Source organism: Phyllobates terribilis, unplaced genomic scaffold (assembly GCF_046119375.1).
Source record: "Phyllobates terribilis strain yellow unplaced genomic scaffold, ASM4611937v1 Scaffold_2__4_contigs__length_985480577, whole genome shotgun sequence".
Taxonomy (NCBI): domain Eukaryota; kingdom Metazoa; phylum Chordata; class Amphibia; order Anura; family Dendrobatidae; genus Phyllobates; species Phyllobates terribilis.
Window position 1 is genome coordinate 126596374 of NW_027362762.1, and position 17646 is coordinate 126614019.

Genomic DNA, 17646 nt, shown 5'->3' on the forward strand with positions numbered 1-17646 from the left:
TTGGGTGAAGTAATGAAAAAAAAATTAATATGCTCCCCTCCTAGACTGCTCTGCATTTTCTACAGTGTCCCCTGCCTTTCTCAGGGCTTTAACATCCAGATGACGCATCCTGTAACTGCTGCAGCCATTTAGCATCCTCTGATTGGTTAAAACCTTCACACTATGTTCAAGCAGTCTATTTCCAGCTGCTGCCGGTCAGTAGCCACTGATTGGCTGCAGCAGTCACATGATGATCCATCTGGATGTTAATGCCCCAAGACTGGTGGGGGACACAGTATCTAATGTGGAAGAGCGTCCCCAGTCCAGGAGGTGAGTATAGGTGTTTGTTTTTTCATTACCCCACCCTGGGAACAATAAGAATAATTTTTAAATAGAACCTGTCACCAGGTATTTTCTACCTCTGCAAGCCGCATAGCAATGTATCACTTAGTTTGTGGGTGCAGCATTTGTGACACAATCAGAGTTTTTAAATGTTTCATGTAGGAAAGCTCAGAAGGCTGCACTGCACACGCCCACACCACGACTTTGTGTACATTGTCTATTGACAGTGAGCTGCTTATCAGAGGAGGGGGCGTGGTTGGACCAGCACGAGGGAGCTAGTCTGGGCAGTGATAATCACCTGGTGATAAAACATTAATTGTATGGAAACAACAGCACACAGCCTAACAAGTGACACATCCCTGAAATCAGTGTCTCAGCCTCTACCTCATGCTGTCCTCAGATTACATAGCAAAAACCTGCTGACAGATTACATTTAAAGTAGGGGAAAATGCCTATAAGAGTCTTCAAATATTTAAAATATAGGGTTTATTTTACTGATAATTACTTTATTTGCTGCATTTTGTTTTATACCAGTATTATTTTAATATTTTTTTACCCTAGAGATAACTGATTGGTCCCAAAGTCATGTCCGAATAAGTTTGTGGTCTGCTACACGATTAGGGGTCATTATAGTGCCAGATGCTAAGCCCACCGGAGGATCCTCCAGTACTTTGATGGGCGAGTCCGACACTGACTAAGCTTTATTTTACAGTTGTGGGTCAGCACACGGCTGTTGATCACTTCTGTATTGCATATCATACATTTTGCATCACAAAGGAGTGACATAGGATTTAGTAGTCACTAGTCCTACATTAATAGATGCATGGAGAAGGCCTTAGTTTTTGCTGTTATTTCAGAAGGTTTTATATTTTGTAGATGGCCAAAGCCATTGTGTACATTGAAGAAATGAACAGCATGGCAGATGTGACCTTCCCCTCAGTCCCTCAAGTTGTCTCACTTTTTATCTACGATGATACCTCAAGAGCTAAGGAGAACCCCGCTCCCATTGCCGGTTACCCGGTTGCTTGCATCACGGTGAGTTTTGTGTATGAAGGGAATATGTTGTCTCTGCAGTTTTCATCTTCTGCTTTATACTTATATTTAGAATAGTGAGCATAGGGATAATCAGAGTTGCCAACACACCATCAAGCATATGATTAAAGGGGTTTCCTAGTTTTGTGTAATTAAAACTTAAACCCTTAAGCCTTAAGCTTATTTTGGCTCTACTTTGGTTAAAGACCAAAGGCTTTTTTTGTGTTTGTGTTGTCTCGTTTAGAGAGCTACATTGAAGGTTTACATAGTTTCATAGTTTTAAGGTTGAAGGTAGACAAAAGTCCATAGAGTTCAACCTATATTCAAACATGTTGATCCAGAGGAAGGCAAAACCCCCATGGGGTAGACAGTAATAGCTCCATATTAGGGGAAAAATTACTTCCCGACTCCATATACGGCGATCAGACTAGTTCCCTGGATCAACGTCCCATCACTTTGTATTGAAAATTCTTCATTCTATTTTTTATTTTTACCACTTAACTTTTACACTAGAGGATTGAACGTGTAATCGTTTGATCTCCTCTGTAATACACCGTATTCTCCCTGTCAATGCCAAGGTTAAGGCCACCAAACACATTAAACTTAAGTTGCTTGAACCCGTCGATATCACTGGGTTTGTCTGATACTCTAATGTGTATGGGGGCTCCGGCTGACTGATGGTCGAGAGAGATGTTGATCAGACATATGTGATTTCGGACTGATGATTGTATTTTTCTCCCAGAGATAAGCCTCCGACCGATGTGTCAGTCTATGGCTTTCTCAAAGAAAACACAGGAATGCTGAGTCGAACGAGCGCTCCTGAGTATGGGAGAGACGGCTAAGATGGCCATCGGTTGGATGATTGGCGGAAGCATCATTTGGCTGACAGCCATCTCGTGTGTATGGCCGGCTTTAGGGATGTAGTTATCTTCAATTACAACCATTACAAAAGTCTGGCTGTCTGTCACCACCTACTTTCATGGTGATCAATTCTAACAAAAGTTTTAAGCAGTTGTAGGAAAAATGTTGCAAAAATAGAAATGTTAACAGGTATTTTTATCAATTAACAAAATAAAAAATGAATGAACAAAAAAGAAATTTAAATCTAATCAATATTTCTTGTGAGCACCCTTTGCCTTTCCAACAAGCAGGCTCGGCCTCACTCAAAGAAGATTTGGCTCGGTGCAAAGGGCGTGACCAAACATGAGACAACCTGTGCCAAAAAATGCAGTAAAACTGTGCTCCAAATTTATCTCACAAAGTCAACTAGTAGGTGGTGTGAGCTTCGAATAGACAGTCTAGTTTGGTACAAATATTTTATAAAGGGGGCTCATTTCTACAGACAGTGTAGTTCTGCTTCCTGGATATTGTTTTAGTTGTCTTGCTATCTCTAACTTTCCCTTCTCTGATATATCTTTCCAGGCATGTAATCCAAAGTATTCTGATTATGACAAAACTGGATCGATATGTACCAGCGAAAATATTAACGACACATTAAGCCGTTACCGCTGGCTGGTCAGTGCCCCTAGGGGCCAGGATGGAGTCACCAGTCCTATGAGGGAGGTGGACTTTGACACTTTCTTTACTTCCTCAAAAATGATTACGTTGGATTCCATATACTTCCATGCCGGATCCCGGGTGCAATGTGCTGCACGTGCTGTGAACTCAGAGGGACAAGAAGGTCTGGAACTTACCAGTCCCATTGTAACCATAAGCTCAGAGGATGGTGAGCATTCATTGTCTATGTCACATATCGCTTCTTAGCTACAATTTGTATAGATAGCAGCAACATAGTGTTACATTACAGTCGTATTTTTTAGTTTAAACTGGATGTCTTCCCGGTTACTTCAGAAATTACTTTAAAATGTTACTTTTATAGCGGAACACTGAAGAGGTTGTTACCTTGTCCAAGCTATAACTTACTACACTTCATATTCTACCAAAGTTAAGGCCCTGATACACATTAGACTAAAGTTTGCCAAACCCATCGATATTGGCAAGATCGGCTGGCAATCTAATGTATATGCAGGCACCCGGACTCTACTCCTACACATGATATTGGGAGGAGAGAGGGATCGGCACATTGGAATAACAACAGCCAGACTTTATGTTCAGCACGAAGATAAGCCGCTTTCCGAGAGAGCTCAGGAATACTCAACGGAGCGTTCCTGTGTATGGGACGTCGAGGGATATAGCCGCTGTCCGGACGATTAGTCAGACAACAGCTATTTAATGGATATAGGTTCCTTTCTGTCTTGGGAGATCCTTTACACTTTTTTTTAGGCCATTGCTATAGAGGTGTTCTTTCAGCCCATCAGTCCCATGGATATTTCCTTGAGCTATCCCGAGTCTCTAAAGTCAAAATCTTCCTTTGCTGGTTAGCTGAAGAGGCATAACCTATATAGACCCTTGGGAAGCTGATGAAATACCACTCAAAAATAATTCTTTTGGTGGACATACATGTTACATAGCTATCAGTAATGATCTGTTACCCACTACTAGCCCAATCATATGCACACAAGCCTCAACCAAGCATATTTGTGTTCTCAACAGTCAAGATATGCTGTCAACCATCTCTAATGCCTGCTTATTTTTCCTTTAATACAGTGGGTACGTTGGCACTGCGACATACTCATACACATTACATTGTCAGCCAAAGTCGTCCCGTTACGTCAAGGTTCACGGAATGTGTATGGCCAACTTTAGACAAGTTAAGCTTAGGAGGGATGGAGGAGGTCATTACGGTACATTAGATTAAGTTTTCTTTTTTTGCATGAAAACGTTGAAGGGAAATAGCTTTAGGTTCTCTAGGTCCCATCAAAACACAGATGGGCACAGTAGTAAGGGAGAACTTACTACTTGCTCAGCTCTTTCCATAGCTATTCATAGATCAATGGAGAAAGCTATCAACAAGTGTATTACCTCTCTGTAAAGGATAGCGGATATGAACCAGCAAACGGGATGCCTGTTTGTATTCAGTCTTTAAACATTACTATGCCCCATCCTTTCGTTACTACATCAAGTAGGAGGTCATGTATAGAAAACTTCGTATATTATTAATAAGTGAGGACTGCCTTTAATTTTATCAATCCTCATTTGAAAAATTGCAATTGGAATCTGATTTTCCTTATGAAAAAAAACAATAATTTTTTGTATTTATCCTGATTCTAGCAGTAGTGCCTACTTCAGATCTCAGCACTAGATATGACACTTGACTTGGTACCCACTTTCCAGTCTTCCACCTTGACACTTTCTTGGATTACACTTTCTTGGATTAATGAATATTTGTGTATTTCTCATTGCAGGTCTTTGCCAACCCAGAGTGCCAGGAGTAGTGGGAGCGGAGCCGTTCTCTGCGAAAATGCGATATACCGGATCTGATGATTCTGACTATCCAAACCTTATAAAAGTGACTATTACTATGCCTCATATTGATGGTAAGTTAGCTGAACAGCATATACATTATGGCAATTGACAAAGCCTGGTTATCACTACTAGTCTAGGGATCACACATGGGGTGCAAGGTTTTTGTGGTTTTTCATGTGTGAATATTTTTGAATGGTGTAGATATCTTATGCATAACTGGACAAATCAAGATCCTAGTGTCCTATGTCCACATTTATACTGTCCACAAGGAGAAACTTTACCTCTTAGATCCATCAGAAGCTCCTCACCCAACCAAACCAATGCTCATGTTTTTCATTGATGAGGGGTAAACACCACAAAACACGTGTCTGCAAATGGAGTTTCTTGTTTGGCTTCTTGTGTCATATGACAATGACCTTCCTGTTCTCTTCCTCTCTAAAGAGCACATGAGTGCTGTCACTTATTTAAATATATAGCCCCCCATATAGGCAATTAATTTTTCGCTATGTATTTGGAATAATATAATTTATATTTTTGTATTAAAATGTATATTATTATTATTTATTTTAAAGCACCATTGATTCCATGGTTCTGTAAATATAAAATACAGATATAAAATTCATTGAGCAAACTAACAGTGACAGACTGTTACGGAAAGGAGAGGGACCCGCCCTTACTGGTTTACAATCTATGGGGTATCGTGGAACGAGACAGTAGGATGGGGGGTTGCAGCAGCTCAGTGGCAATGAGGTGACAGTAGGGTTATTGCAGACTTTATAGGAAAAAAGGAAGGTAATTCCAGCTCCATAAAATCGGTCTTTATTAATTCATCATTAAAAATTCATTAAGACCCAAGGTTCATGTGAAAAATCCATATAGCAACGCGTTTTAAACGCTCACTAACATTCTTTATCCAGCTTTATTGCAGACTTTAGGCTTTTCTGAAGAGATGATTTTTCAGGTTGCATTTGAAGGTTTCAATTGTAGAAGACATTTGGAAGTGCTGGTGAACTGAGATCTAGACAATCTCAGGAAATGTCTTGGAGACGGTTGGGTGAGGAGTGAAGCAGATCTTGTAAGGACCAAAGGTTATGTGTGGGAATGTATCCGGAGATTAGTCTGGAGATGTATGGAGGGGACGGCCTTGTAATTCTATTTATTTTATTTCTATTTTCTTTCTTATTTTCTGTATTTAGTTAAACCCATAAAGACATTTATATTCAACATATTTTTCATTTTCAGGCATGCTTCCAGTGATATCGACACGGGAACTTTCCAATTTCGAGCTTACACTTAGCCCTGATGGCACACGGGCTGGAAACCATAAGTGTTCTAATCTGCTGGATTACAATGAAGTGAGGACTCATTATGGCTTCTTGACTGATGCCACCAAGAATCCCAATGTAATAGGGGAGACCTCTCCTTACCAATATAGTCCACAGCTCAGAGGGTCTAATGCTTTGCGCTTCTACAGAAATCTTAACCTAGAGGCCTGTTTGTGGGACTTCACCAGCTATTATGACATGTCAGAGCTCCTTACTGAATGTGGGGGCACCATTGGCACAGATGGACAGGTAAGCTTACTCCTAGATTCTTTCACAACTCTCTGTCCAGAATATTCACATTGCTTATGTATTGATTTTATATAACAGATCATAGGATCCATGGTGATGCGATTATTCATTAATAGTGATGAGCGCAAATGCTTGTTACTTGAGTTTGCCGAGGGTGCTCAGGTTTGCACAGAGTATCGCGGGTGCTCAAGTGACATGTTCGAGTCCCTGCGGCCGCATGTTTTGCTTCTGTTAGACAGCCACAAAACATACAGAGATTGCCCGAGTTTGTCAGGCAATACCCGCATATTTTGTGGCTGTCAAACAGCCGCGAAACATGCGGCCACGGGGACTCGTGAACATCTCACTTGAGCACCTGCGATACTTGATGAATACCCGAGCACCCTAGGCAAACTTGAGTAACAAGCACTTGCACTCATCACTATTCATTAATGATTTTCAAATGTCTAAAAAATAAAACCATGAATAGATGATAGATGTTATTTCCAGTACACATGATGTGAGGATCCCATGTACAATCATCAGAGGTAGTCTGAAGACTTAGTGGGCCGAGGAGCACTTATAGGAAGCCAGTAGAGTGTCAGGATGATTGTCATTTCAGAAGCCATACCAGAATATACCATTCTAGTTATACAATCATCTAATTGCTCTAGACTTCTAATTGACATGGTCCATATAGATCTTCTACACAGATGTCACCACCATGACGTGAGAACCTTGTCTCTGACTTTCCTTGAGAGCAGATTAAGCAACATTTTAGCAGATTTACCCACACTTCCCATTTTCTAAATTTGATGGGGCAGTCCAATTCTCTATTTGTGACTCGCCCAGGGGGATATGGGGGGGGGACTCGATACCCAGGCCTTTACCTTCTGTGAGATGTCACGGCAGTCGGCTCCCGAGCCCGTACCCTGGGGTCACTCTTTAAAAAGGGGTTTTGTTACTTGATGGGATGAATAACAGTTTTGTCTCGTAACGCCACCTGTGGTTCCCGGTAATGGGTACTGGCGCTGCTGCAGACCTCTGGGGCAGATGTTAGGGCAGCTGGGTTGGTGCGGCTCTCCACAGGCAGAGCACAGCCTCAGGGCAGTGTAGGTGCAGATGGTGTTACTGAGCGTTGTAGTGCAGGAGCGACAGCGTGGTAGAAATAACTGACAGAAACAGTGGGGTGCAGTCATCCGAGTTTACTCACAGTTCTTTAGGTTCTTCAGGTGGCACTGTACAGGTGACCATCTCCCACGTCGCACTGTGTTTACCAGGCAGGGGTTCAGCACCCATTCAAGTATATCAGAAGCACTTAACGGGACCCCCTTTATGTATGTTCCTTCCTTAGCCGACTTCCCGCGCTGGGTCTCTCCCTCCTGCCCTGCGCCTCGCCACACAAAGTCCCAATCGGGTGCCTTGAAGTTCCCGGACCTGACTTGGTGCCCTTTTCGGCGGCTTAGGTGTGAATGTGGCGACTGCACCCTGAAAGTGCAGAAGCCTCCAGTTTTCCAGCCGAGACTTGAAGTAACTCGGCTAGTCCAGGGACCGGTTCCCTTCTTGCGGCCTGATCCTTCTGACACCTAGCAGATTCGGGCGTACAGGTGCCGTCCTGCACTCACCGTACCCCCTGGGATCCCTTCTGTTCCTGGAGCCTTCCTCCCTGACTCCCCTCTCTCTCTTGGGCCTCTCTTACTAGGCCCCACCCTGGAGCAGAGCTCCTGAAGAGACTCTGCTCCTCTCCTCTTCTCTCTCACTGAATCCACGACTGACCTGCTACTCTAAGATGGCTCCCCTTTATATATACCTCCTATTCAAGTGCTCCCCTGCTCTACCTCCTCCACCCACACCCACTACTGGTTCCCCCTCACTTTTGGTTCCCCCCACTCCAGCCAGGGACGGGGCAGCAGAAGAAGTGCATAATGACCTTCCAGCCGGCCTGGAGTAGTGTAGTGTTGAGTGCAGGTGGTGGGGTCCCGGGCAGTACTCCATCCTTACCTGAGAGAAGGAGATGCCACACCTCTGGGTGAGGTGCAGTACCTCTGTGGCGACTGAACCCTCAGTGGCGCCACATTTGCTTTGGACAACAAGAAGGTAATATTGTCCCTAAATAATGTAACTTGATATAATTGGAGATTTGGTGATGAGTTCAAGAATGGTCCTGAATCAATTGCCAGCATTTGCTGAAAAACCTTAATTTAGACATATATAACCAAATGTCATTCCTTGAAATAACAGGAAATTACTGATAAATGTGAGTTGTCTGGAGCAGTTTTTCTCTACCAGCTACTTCTACAGGTCAATTATCATCTAGCTGCACAATATTAAGGAAATCCTAAAAATATGACATATTGGGATTACAGTTCTTCAGGACTGGACAGGTCTAGAGAAATATTGGCCGGTGGCAGAGAGGTGGCTGGCACTGTGCCCTTCTTTATGAACATTGTTGTTTCTTTCAGTCTGGATTTCGAAGTTGCAAAAAACCCATACTGTAGATTAGTGTTTGATCAAACTTGCAAAGATCCTCTGCCTGCATGGTGGTAGAATTTAGCAGATCTTTTTTTAATCTTTATTATAAGCCCTGTGTGTGCGAGCAGTTGCTCTTTTAGTCTCTCAGTCATGTAAAACATGAAAGACTCCCTGATGCTTTCTAGAGACGACCGTCTTCATGTATCTTTAGCTGAACAACTCAGATTGGAAGAAATACATTAAAGTAAAGGCCATATAAAGGTAGAAGCCACTCTCGGGAGGGTGCCAATTCTGTGTCACATTTAGATCTACCAGTTGACTTTTTCCAAATGTCACTTCGCACCTTATAAAAAGTACTTTTTATAGTCTGGTAAGACTGTGTACAAGATATATTTGATATTCAGTATATATAGACTGTACTGAGCCAAAGGAAATTATTCATTGCATTTGCAGTTCACAGATGGACTTCCTTTAACTACTTGAGATTCGGCTTTGGCTTTTATCCTAAGTCATGTGGCTGTTTAAAAGGTCGAGATTGACTTTTAATATTGCTACTTCCAATAGGTGATAGTAGGGTTAAAGTCCTCTTCCTCTCTGAAGAGGCAATTTGCATATATAATTTCCCAGAGGAGCATGCATGGCTTATAAGTCTCCTCACTCTGACATGCCAGGCCTGGCTTGTCACTCTCCACAAGGAGAGACGTTACCCCTTAGTCCCTTTTCTCGGCTTAGAAGATACTTTTTTAAGGATCCAGGTTATTAGAAATGTTGTTACAGCACCCAGCCTAGATAGCACCGCTCACTGGTCATGGCGACGGTGGCCTTACCTGCATGGACCAGACTAATCTGCATGTATGCTAGTGTTAAAGAAGGAATCAAGGTAAGTATGGTAGGCGCTCAACAGTAAATGTAGACAGGTGCTCAATGGTAGAGTAGATCCTTAAATAGAGAAGATACCATGGCACTTCCAATTTTCAGAAAAAAATGATTTTTATTTCAAGTCAGCAAGTCTGTGCATGTAGGCCAACATTAACATTTCAATCAATAGACCTTGTTCACAGCCTCAAAAAAATTAGATAAATGCATTTGTAAGTATTTGAAATGATATGTTAATTGTTCAGGATAAACAAGGAATAATTGAACAAATAAATTTAATAAGAATAAAATAAATCAAATTGCTTAGATGAAATATAATTAAATAAAATTAAAATAGAATAAATTGCCCAGATGAAATGTAATTAAATCGCAAATTAGAAACAAAACATAAATATGGATCAAGTATGTACTGAAAATGGCACATGACATGAACCATCAAAAGCAGCCTTAAGAAAATTAACTGCGATAAAGAGCAGAATACATGTATGTGTATACACTGTGTTCCAAATTATTATGCAAATAATATTTTCTCAGATTTTCCCAAATTACCTATATGAATTGCAGTCATTGTAATTTTCCAGTCAAATAACTATTAGAGTACAATTGAAAGGTTTTTGTACAAACTGCCTATGATAACAGTATATTTTTAAAAAAATAAAAAACTCAAACTGCACTCAAAATGCATGTTCCAAATTATTATGCACAGCAGAGTTTTCAACCTTTTCATTTTAATAAAGAACAAAAAAATTGTCATTTTTGAAATTATAAGCATTAGCAGGTTATTACAAACTGAAATCAAACAGTTTTCAACTCAAAACTTTATTCTAGGTGATGTAACATTTGCACATAGGACCCCTTGTTCGAAAGGAGCTTCTGAACTCTCTTGTCCATTGAATTTGTCAGGTTTTGGATGGTTTCTGCTTCAATTGTTTTGCATGAGGACAGAATACCCTCCCAGAGCTGTTGCTTAGATGTGAACTGCCTCCCGCCATCATAGACACTCCTTTTGATGATGCTCCAGAGGTTCTCAATGGGGTTGAGGTCAGGGGAGCATGGGTGCCACACCATAAGTTTGTCCCCTTTTATGCCCATAGCAGCCAGAGATGCAGATGTGTTATGTGCAGCATGAGACGGGGCATTATCATGCATGAAATGATCTCGATGGTCCAGATGGATGGAGTGGAGGATGGCTGGTTGATGGACACCCCATGCAAACACGGCTATGGCGCTAACAAGGAGGAGGTGGAGTAATGTTTTGGACTGGAATCATGGGGAGAGAGATTGTCGGCCCTTTTAGCATCCCTGAAGGGGTAAAGATGAACTCCATAATGTATGTTGAGTTTCTCAAACAGCACTTCCTTCCATGGTTCAAGAAGAAGAACCGTGCATTCCGCAGCAAGATCATTTTCATGCATGATAATGCCCCGTCTCATGCTGCACATAACACATCTGCATCTCTGGCTGCTATGGGCATAAAAGGGGACAAACTTATGGTGTGGCACCCATGCTCCCCTGACCTCAACCCCATTGAGAACCTCTGGAGCATCATCAAAAGGAGTGTCTATGATGGCGGGAGGCAGTTCACATCTAAGCAACAGCTCTGGGAGGGTATTCTGTCCTCATGCAAAACAATTAAAGCAGAAACCATCCAAAACCTGACAAATTCAATGGACGAGAGAGTTCAGAAGCTCCTTTCGATCAAGGGGTCCTATGTGCAAATGTGACATCACCTAGAATAAAGTTTTGAGTTGAAAACTGTTTGATTTCAGTTTGTAATAACCTGCTAATGCTTATAATTTCAAAAATGACAATTTTTTTGTTCTTTATTAAAATGAAAAGGTTGAAAACTCTGCTGTGCATAATAATTTGGAACATGCATTTTGAGTGCAGTTTGAGTTTTTTATTTTTTTAAAAATATACTGTTTTCATAGGCAGTTTGTACAAAAGCCTTTCAATTGTACTCTAATAGTTATTTGACTGGAAAATTACAATGACTGCAATTCATATAGGTAATTTGGGAAAATCTGAGAAAATATTATTTGCATAATAATTTGAAACACAGTGTATATCTGTCTATATATGTATATATCTATATGTATATATACATATATATTTGTACAGTGGATACGGAAAGTATTCAGACCCCTTAAAAATTTTCACTCTTTGTTTCATTGCAGCCATTTGGTAAATTCTAAAAAGTTCATTTTTTTCTCATTAAAGTACACTCTGCACTCCATCTTGACTGAAAAACAACAGAAATGTAGAAATGTTTGCAAATTTATTAAAAAAGAAAAACTGAAATATCACATGGTCATAAGTATTCAGACCCTTAGCTCAGTATTGAGTAGAAGCACCCTTTTGAGCTAGTACAGCCATGAGTCTTCTTGGGAATGATCAACAAGTTTTTCATACCTGGATTTGGGGATCCTCTGCCATTCTTCCTTGCAGATTCTCTCCACTTCCGTCAGGTTGGATGGTGAACGTTGGTGAACAGCCATTTTCAGGTCTCTTCAGAGATGCTCAATTGGGTTTAGGTCAGGCTCTGGCTGGGCCAGTCAAGAATGGTCACAGAGGTGTTCTGAAGCCACTCCTTTGTTATTTTAGCAGGGTTCTTAGGGTCATTGTCTTGTTGGAAAGTGAACCTTCGGCCAAGTCTGAGGTCCAGAGCACTCTAGAAGAGGTGTTCATCCAGGATATCTCTGTACTTGGCCGCATTCATGTTTCCTTCAATTGCAACCAGTCGCCCTGTCCCTGCAGCTGGAAAACACCCCCATAACATGATTCTTCCACCACCATGTTTCACTGTTGGGATTGTATTAGGAAGGTGATGGTGATGATGCCTGGTTTTCTCCACACATACCACTTGGAATTATCAGCAAAAAGTTCTATCTTCATCTCATCAGACCAGAGAATCTTATTTCTCATAGTCTGGGAGTCCTTCATGTGTTTTTGAGCAAACTCTATGCGGGCTTTCATATGTCTTGCACTGAGGAGAGGCTTCCGTTGGGCCACTCTGCCATAAAGGCCTGACTGGTGGAGGGCTGCAATGATAGTTGACTTTGTGGAACTTTCTCCTGTGGCGCCCCTGAGGGTTCGACCGCCACAGGGATGCTGCACTTCTCTAATGGAGTGTAGTGTTCCTCCTCTGAGGTAAGAACAGTGCGATGGTCAGGACCCTTCCTTCACATCCAACACCACACTTCTCCCACCAGAGGGGGCTAGAATGCATTAGGTGCTGCCCTCCTGGTTACAGGGAGACTGGGGAATGAAGAGATAGGGGAACGATTTAGTGGGTGAGGGTGGAGCACTCACATTTTAGTGACACTTTAAATTTGATATTTAATACACAGCCATCTTGGTTCTTGGTCTTTTCTTTTACTGTCGGTCCTTTCTGTCCGTCAGCCCGTCCGGCTGTCCTTCAGTCTGACCCATGATGGTTCTTTGACTGTTTTACTGTGACCTCCTATCCTGAACGCGTATCCTGTGTGGGCCTACATCGGATGGAGCCACAGCCCTCGTACCTTGGCCTTGGGTCGAGGGGCAGGTTGCAGATAATGAATGTCTCAACCCGGTCAAGGATCATGACCAAGAAGGCCCGGAGCTCAGGAGTGTAGCTCCACAGCAAATGGATCCCAGGGAGGATGCTGACGGAGCGGTATACGCCACCTGTCCTTGCCAACCTGATATATTCAGAGGGATTCCGGCTGCAAGAGGGGTACCGGCCCCTGACACCCGACCTTGCTACTCCATGTCCTGGTCGGGAAAGCCCGGTAGGCCCTGAGGATCCCACCGGGTATCGGAATGAGTGGAGTTGCCACCCGTACCCTTTTTCTGAGAGGAGTTCAGGGGGAGACCCGGCCTATCTACACACACACAGACAGGAAAGAGAACCCGGTCTGTAGCCTAGGAACACTCTAGTGCGGGGTCCTGATTGAACACTGGACTTACTCGGAGGTTGTCGGACACCCCCCGTCTCTGGTGACCGCAGAACTCCGCGAGGAGCAGGGAGAAGCCTTGCAGCTGTACTCTACAACGTGAGTAAAAACCCTGGAAGTTAACCCCTATGGCCTCCGGACTCTTTATTCTGCATTACACCGCACTACACAGCACCAGACCTCCCGGACTGCTACCCCCGTCGTCCAGTAGTAACAACGACAGCCGCCATAACACCATGCCTCAGCGGACTGCAGCGGCGCTGGTAGCCTTCACCAGGTGCCACAGGTGGCGTAGTCGAGATCAGCCACTCAACCCGGATAAGCCCGTACCATCTCTTTTGTTTTAGTGTGACGGCCCTGGGCACGGAGCGGGTCCGGGCCATGGCTGCACCCCCCCATCAACAACTTAGGACCCGTCTCCGAGTCCCCATCTCCCAGGGTAGGGCTTCCGTCGGTAGTGTCGCACACTCCCATCTCCCTACTGCATCTCTGGATCTCAGCCACAGTGATCTTGGGGTTCCTCTTTACCTCTCTCACCAAGGCTCTTCTCCCATGATTGCTCAGTTTGGCTGGATGGCCAGGTCTAGGAAGACTTCTGGTGGTCCCAAACTTCTTCCATTTAAGGATTATGGAGGCTACTGTGCTCTTAGGAACCTTGAGTACTGCAGAAATTGTTTTGTAACCTTGGCCAGATCTGTGCCTTGCCACAATTCTGTCTCTGAGCTCCTTGGGCAGTTCCTTTGAGCTCATGATTCTCATTTGGTCTGACATGCACTGTGAGCTGTGAGGTCCTATATAGACAGGTGTGTGCCTTTCCAAATCAAGTCCTATCAGTTTAATTAAACACAACTGGACTCCAATGAAGGAGTAAAACCATCTCAAGGAGGATCACAAGGAAATGGACAGCATGTGACTTAAATATGAGTGTCTGAGCAAAGGGTCTGAATACTTATGACCATGTAATATTTCAAGTTTTTCTTTTTTTAATAAATTTGCAAAAATTTCTACATTTCTGTTTTTTTTTCAGTCAAGATGGGGTGCAGAGTATACTTTAATGAGAAAAAAATGAACTTTTTGAATTTACCAAATGGTTGCAATAAAACAAAGAGTGAAAAATTTAAGGGGGTCTGAATACTTTCCGTAACCCACTGTATATATATTTATAAATACATGTATAAATATGGATAGATAGATAGATAGATAGATAGATAGATAGATAGATAGATAGATAGATGAAAGACCAGACACACCTAGGTAGTTACATATAAAGTGCAAAGTAATGAGTCAAAATATAGAGGAGAAAATCCCAAAGACAGGTATAAGGATTAAAGATGAAAGGTAAATGAACAGGAGGCATATGTAAAAAAAGAAATAATAAAATAATCCAGGAGTAGGAGAATAACAGCGAAAGTGTAAAATAAGGTTTAGCCGCCGGTACATACCAACAGAAGGGACAGACAGGTGCATGCTGGAAACATGTGGGCGAAGATGCTGGTGAAGCGGCATTTAAATGCGCTGCACTGGATGGAAGAGACATGTCGCAGGGGAATGATGACACGCATCCCCCAGATGTAGCAGGTAACGTGTGGTGTGTACTTGAAGTGGGGCAGTAACACTTCCGGAGGTGTGGCAATACAGGATGTCAACTAATGTAGGAGTGGGACCGGAAGTGGGGCAAAAGGAACAGAAAGTATAAGAAAAAGGAACAAAAGAACAACAAGGCAGTACAACAGAGTGAAATATACCAATAGAGGGTGGCATATGTCATTTCATAGGCCATGAACAAGGTCCATTGTCCGAAACATTATTGTTGGCCTACATGCACAGTCTTACTGACATGAAATAATAATAGTTTTTTTCTGCAAATTGGAAATGCAATGGTGTCTTCTCCATTTAAGTGTTAATGAAGAAAGCTCTGGAGTAAGTAGAGCCATATACATTAAGATGTGTGTGCCTCTTCATGAATTAGGTGCATCTTATAACTGCCGTGTGCCTCCGCTAGAAATGTTACTCCAGCCTAGTGCTAACATACATTCCTGACGTAATTTACTACAATTATGATGAGTTTTTCACGTGTGCTTGCTCACGCCCCTTCCTGCACAAGCTTCTCCCACTTTTTTAAAAAGATGGCTGAGCTAACCGGGACTGACATAGAAATGCTACAAGTCGCACGTGGGGTCAAAGAGATAGGGGGGCCACTAACGCCTCCAAAGCAGGTGTAATTGTGCACTATGATGATCTATTGGACTACAAAGGGCCCATGTACTGTTCTTGCACAGGGGCCTCTTCTGTCTGTGTCTGCTGGCATCGATTTTCCTCCCTTGGAAATAAAAGTTGGACTGTTGAAATCAAACATAAGCAATCCTTCTGCATCTGCCATCAGTAAGAGTTAAAGGTAGAGATGAGTGATTAAATTTGAGTGCAATTGAATTCTACTTGAAATTTACAAAAATGCGCATTTTCCAGAATGCAGATTTTTTGTAACTAGGATTCAGCAAAATGGTTTCTACACTGCTCAAAAAAATAAAGGGAACGCTCAAATAAAACATCCTAGATCTGAATGAATGAAATATTCTCATTGAATACTTTGTTCTGTACAAAGTTGAATGTGCTGACAACAAAATCACACAAAAATCATCAATGGAAATCAAATTTATTAACCAACGGAGGCCTGGATTTGGAGTCACCCCCAAAATTAAAGTGGAAAAACACACTACAGGCTGATCCAACTGTGATGTAATGTCCTTAAAACAAGTCAAAATGAGGCTCAGTATTGTGTGTGGCCTCCATGTGCCTGTATGACCTCCCTACAATGCCTGGGCATGCTCCTGATGAGGTTGCGGATAGTCTCCTGTGGGATCTCCTCCCAGACCTGGACTAAAGCATCCGCCAACTCCTGCACAGTCTGTGGTGCAACGTGACGTTGGTGGATGGAGCGAGACATGATGTCCCAGATGTGCTCAATAGGATTCAGGTCTGGGGAACGGGCGGGCCAGTCCATAGCTTCAATGCCTTCATCTTGCAGGAACTGCTGACACACTCCAGCCACATGAGGTCTGGCATTGTCCTGCATTAGGAGGAACCCAGGGCCAACCGCACCAGCATATGGTCTCACAAGGGGTCTGAGGATCTCACCTCGGTACCTAATGGCAGTCAGCAGTGAAGAGCACAGGGTGCCAGTGGCAACTTTGCCTATCCTGGTGTTCTGTGGCAAATGCCAAGCGTCCTGCACGGTGTTGGGCTGTGATCACAACCCCCATCTGTGGACGTCGGACCCTCATACCACCCTCATGGAGTCGGTTTCTAACCGTTTGGGCAGACACATGCACATTTGTGGCCTGCTGGAGGTCATTTTGCAGGGCTCTGGCAGTGCTTCTCCTGTTCCTCCTGCTGCTGGGTTGTTGCCCTCCTACAGACCCCTCCACGTCTCCTGGTGTACTGGCCTGTCTTCTGGTAGCGCCTCCAGCCTCTGGACACTACACTGACAGACACAGCAAACCTTCTTGCCATAGCTCGCATTAATGTGCCATCCTGGATGAGCTGCACTACCTTAGCAACTTCTGTGGGTTGTAGAGTCCATCTCATGCTACCACGAGTGTGAAAGCACAACCAACATTCAAAAGTGACCAAAACATCAGCCAGAAAGCATCTGTACTGAGGTGTGGTCTGTGGTCCCCACCTGCAGAACCACTCCTTTATTGAGCGTGTTTTGATAATTGCCAATAATTTCCATCTATTGTCTATTCCATCTGCACAACAGCATGTGAAATTGATTGTCAATCAGTGTTGCTTCCTAAGTGGACAGTTTGATTTCACACAAGTTTGATTTACTTGGAGTTATATTCTGTTGTTTAAGTGTTCCCTTTATTTTTTTGAGCAGTGTATAATTTTTCTGAACCGTAAAAGGCCATCAAAATGTAAAATAAAAATCCATATATTCACCTCACCACTCACCTCTACAGCCCCTCCACTCCTCATCATCACCCATCTGGTCCTCGTCTCATCTTCAGATCACCACCACTCGTGTTTAACTCCCTTTGGCCTCTTACGCTGAGCCAGCGATTCCAGGTTTGAGCAGACCCGGGTTATGA

The 17646-nt window shown here is 43.0% G+C and overlaps 1 protein-coding gene across 1 annotated transcript in view; it reads left to right on the plus strand.

Annotated features, from left to right (window-relative positions):
* The window catches only part of FREM2 (FRAS1 related extracellular matrix 2), a 316569-nt gene that overhangs the window by 266996 nt on the left and 31927 nt on the right, over nt 1–17646 (plus strand). The window contains exons 13-16 of the mRNA XM_073662574.1: nt 1198–1356; nt 2776–3079; nt 4659–4790; nt 5962–6293. Of these exons, the coding sequence (XP_073518675.1) occupies nt 1198–1356; nt 2776–3079; nt 4659–4790; nt 5962–6293 (927 nt within the window). The remainder of the gene's footprint in view (nt 1–1197; nt 1357–2775; nt 3080–4658; nt 4791–5961; nt 6294–17646) is intronic.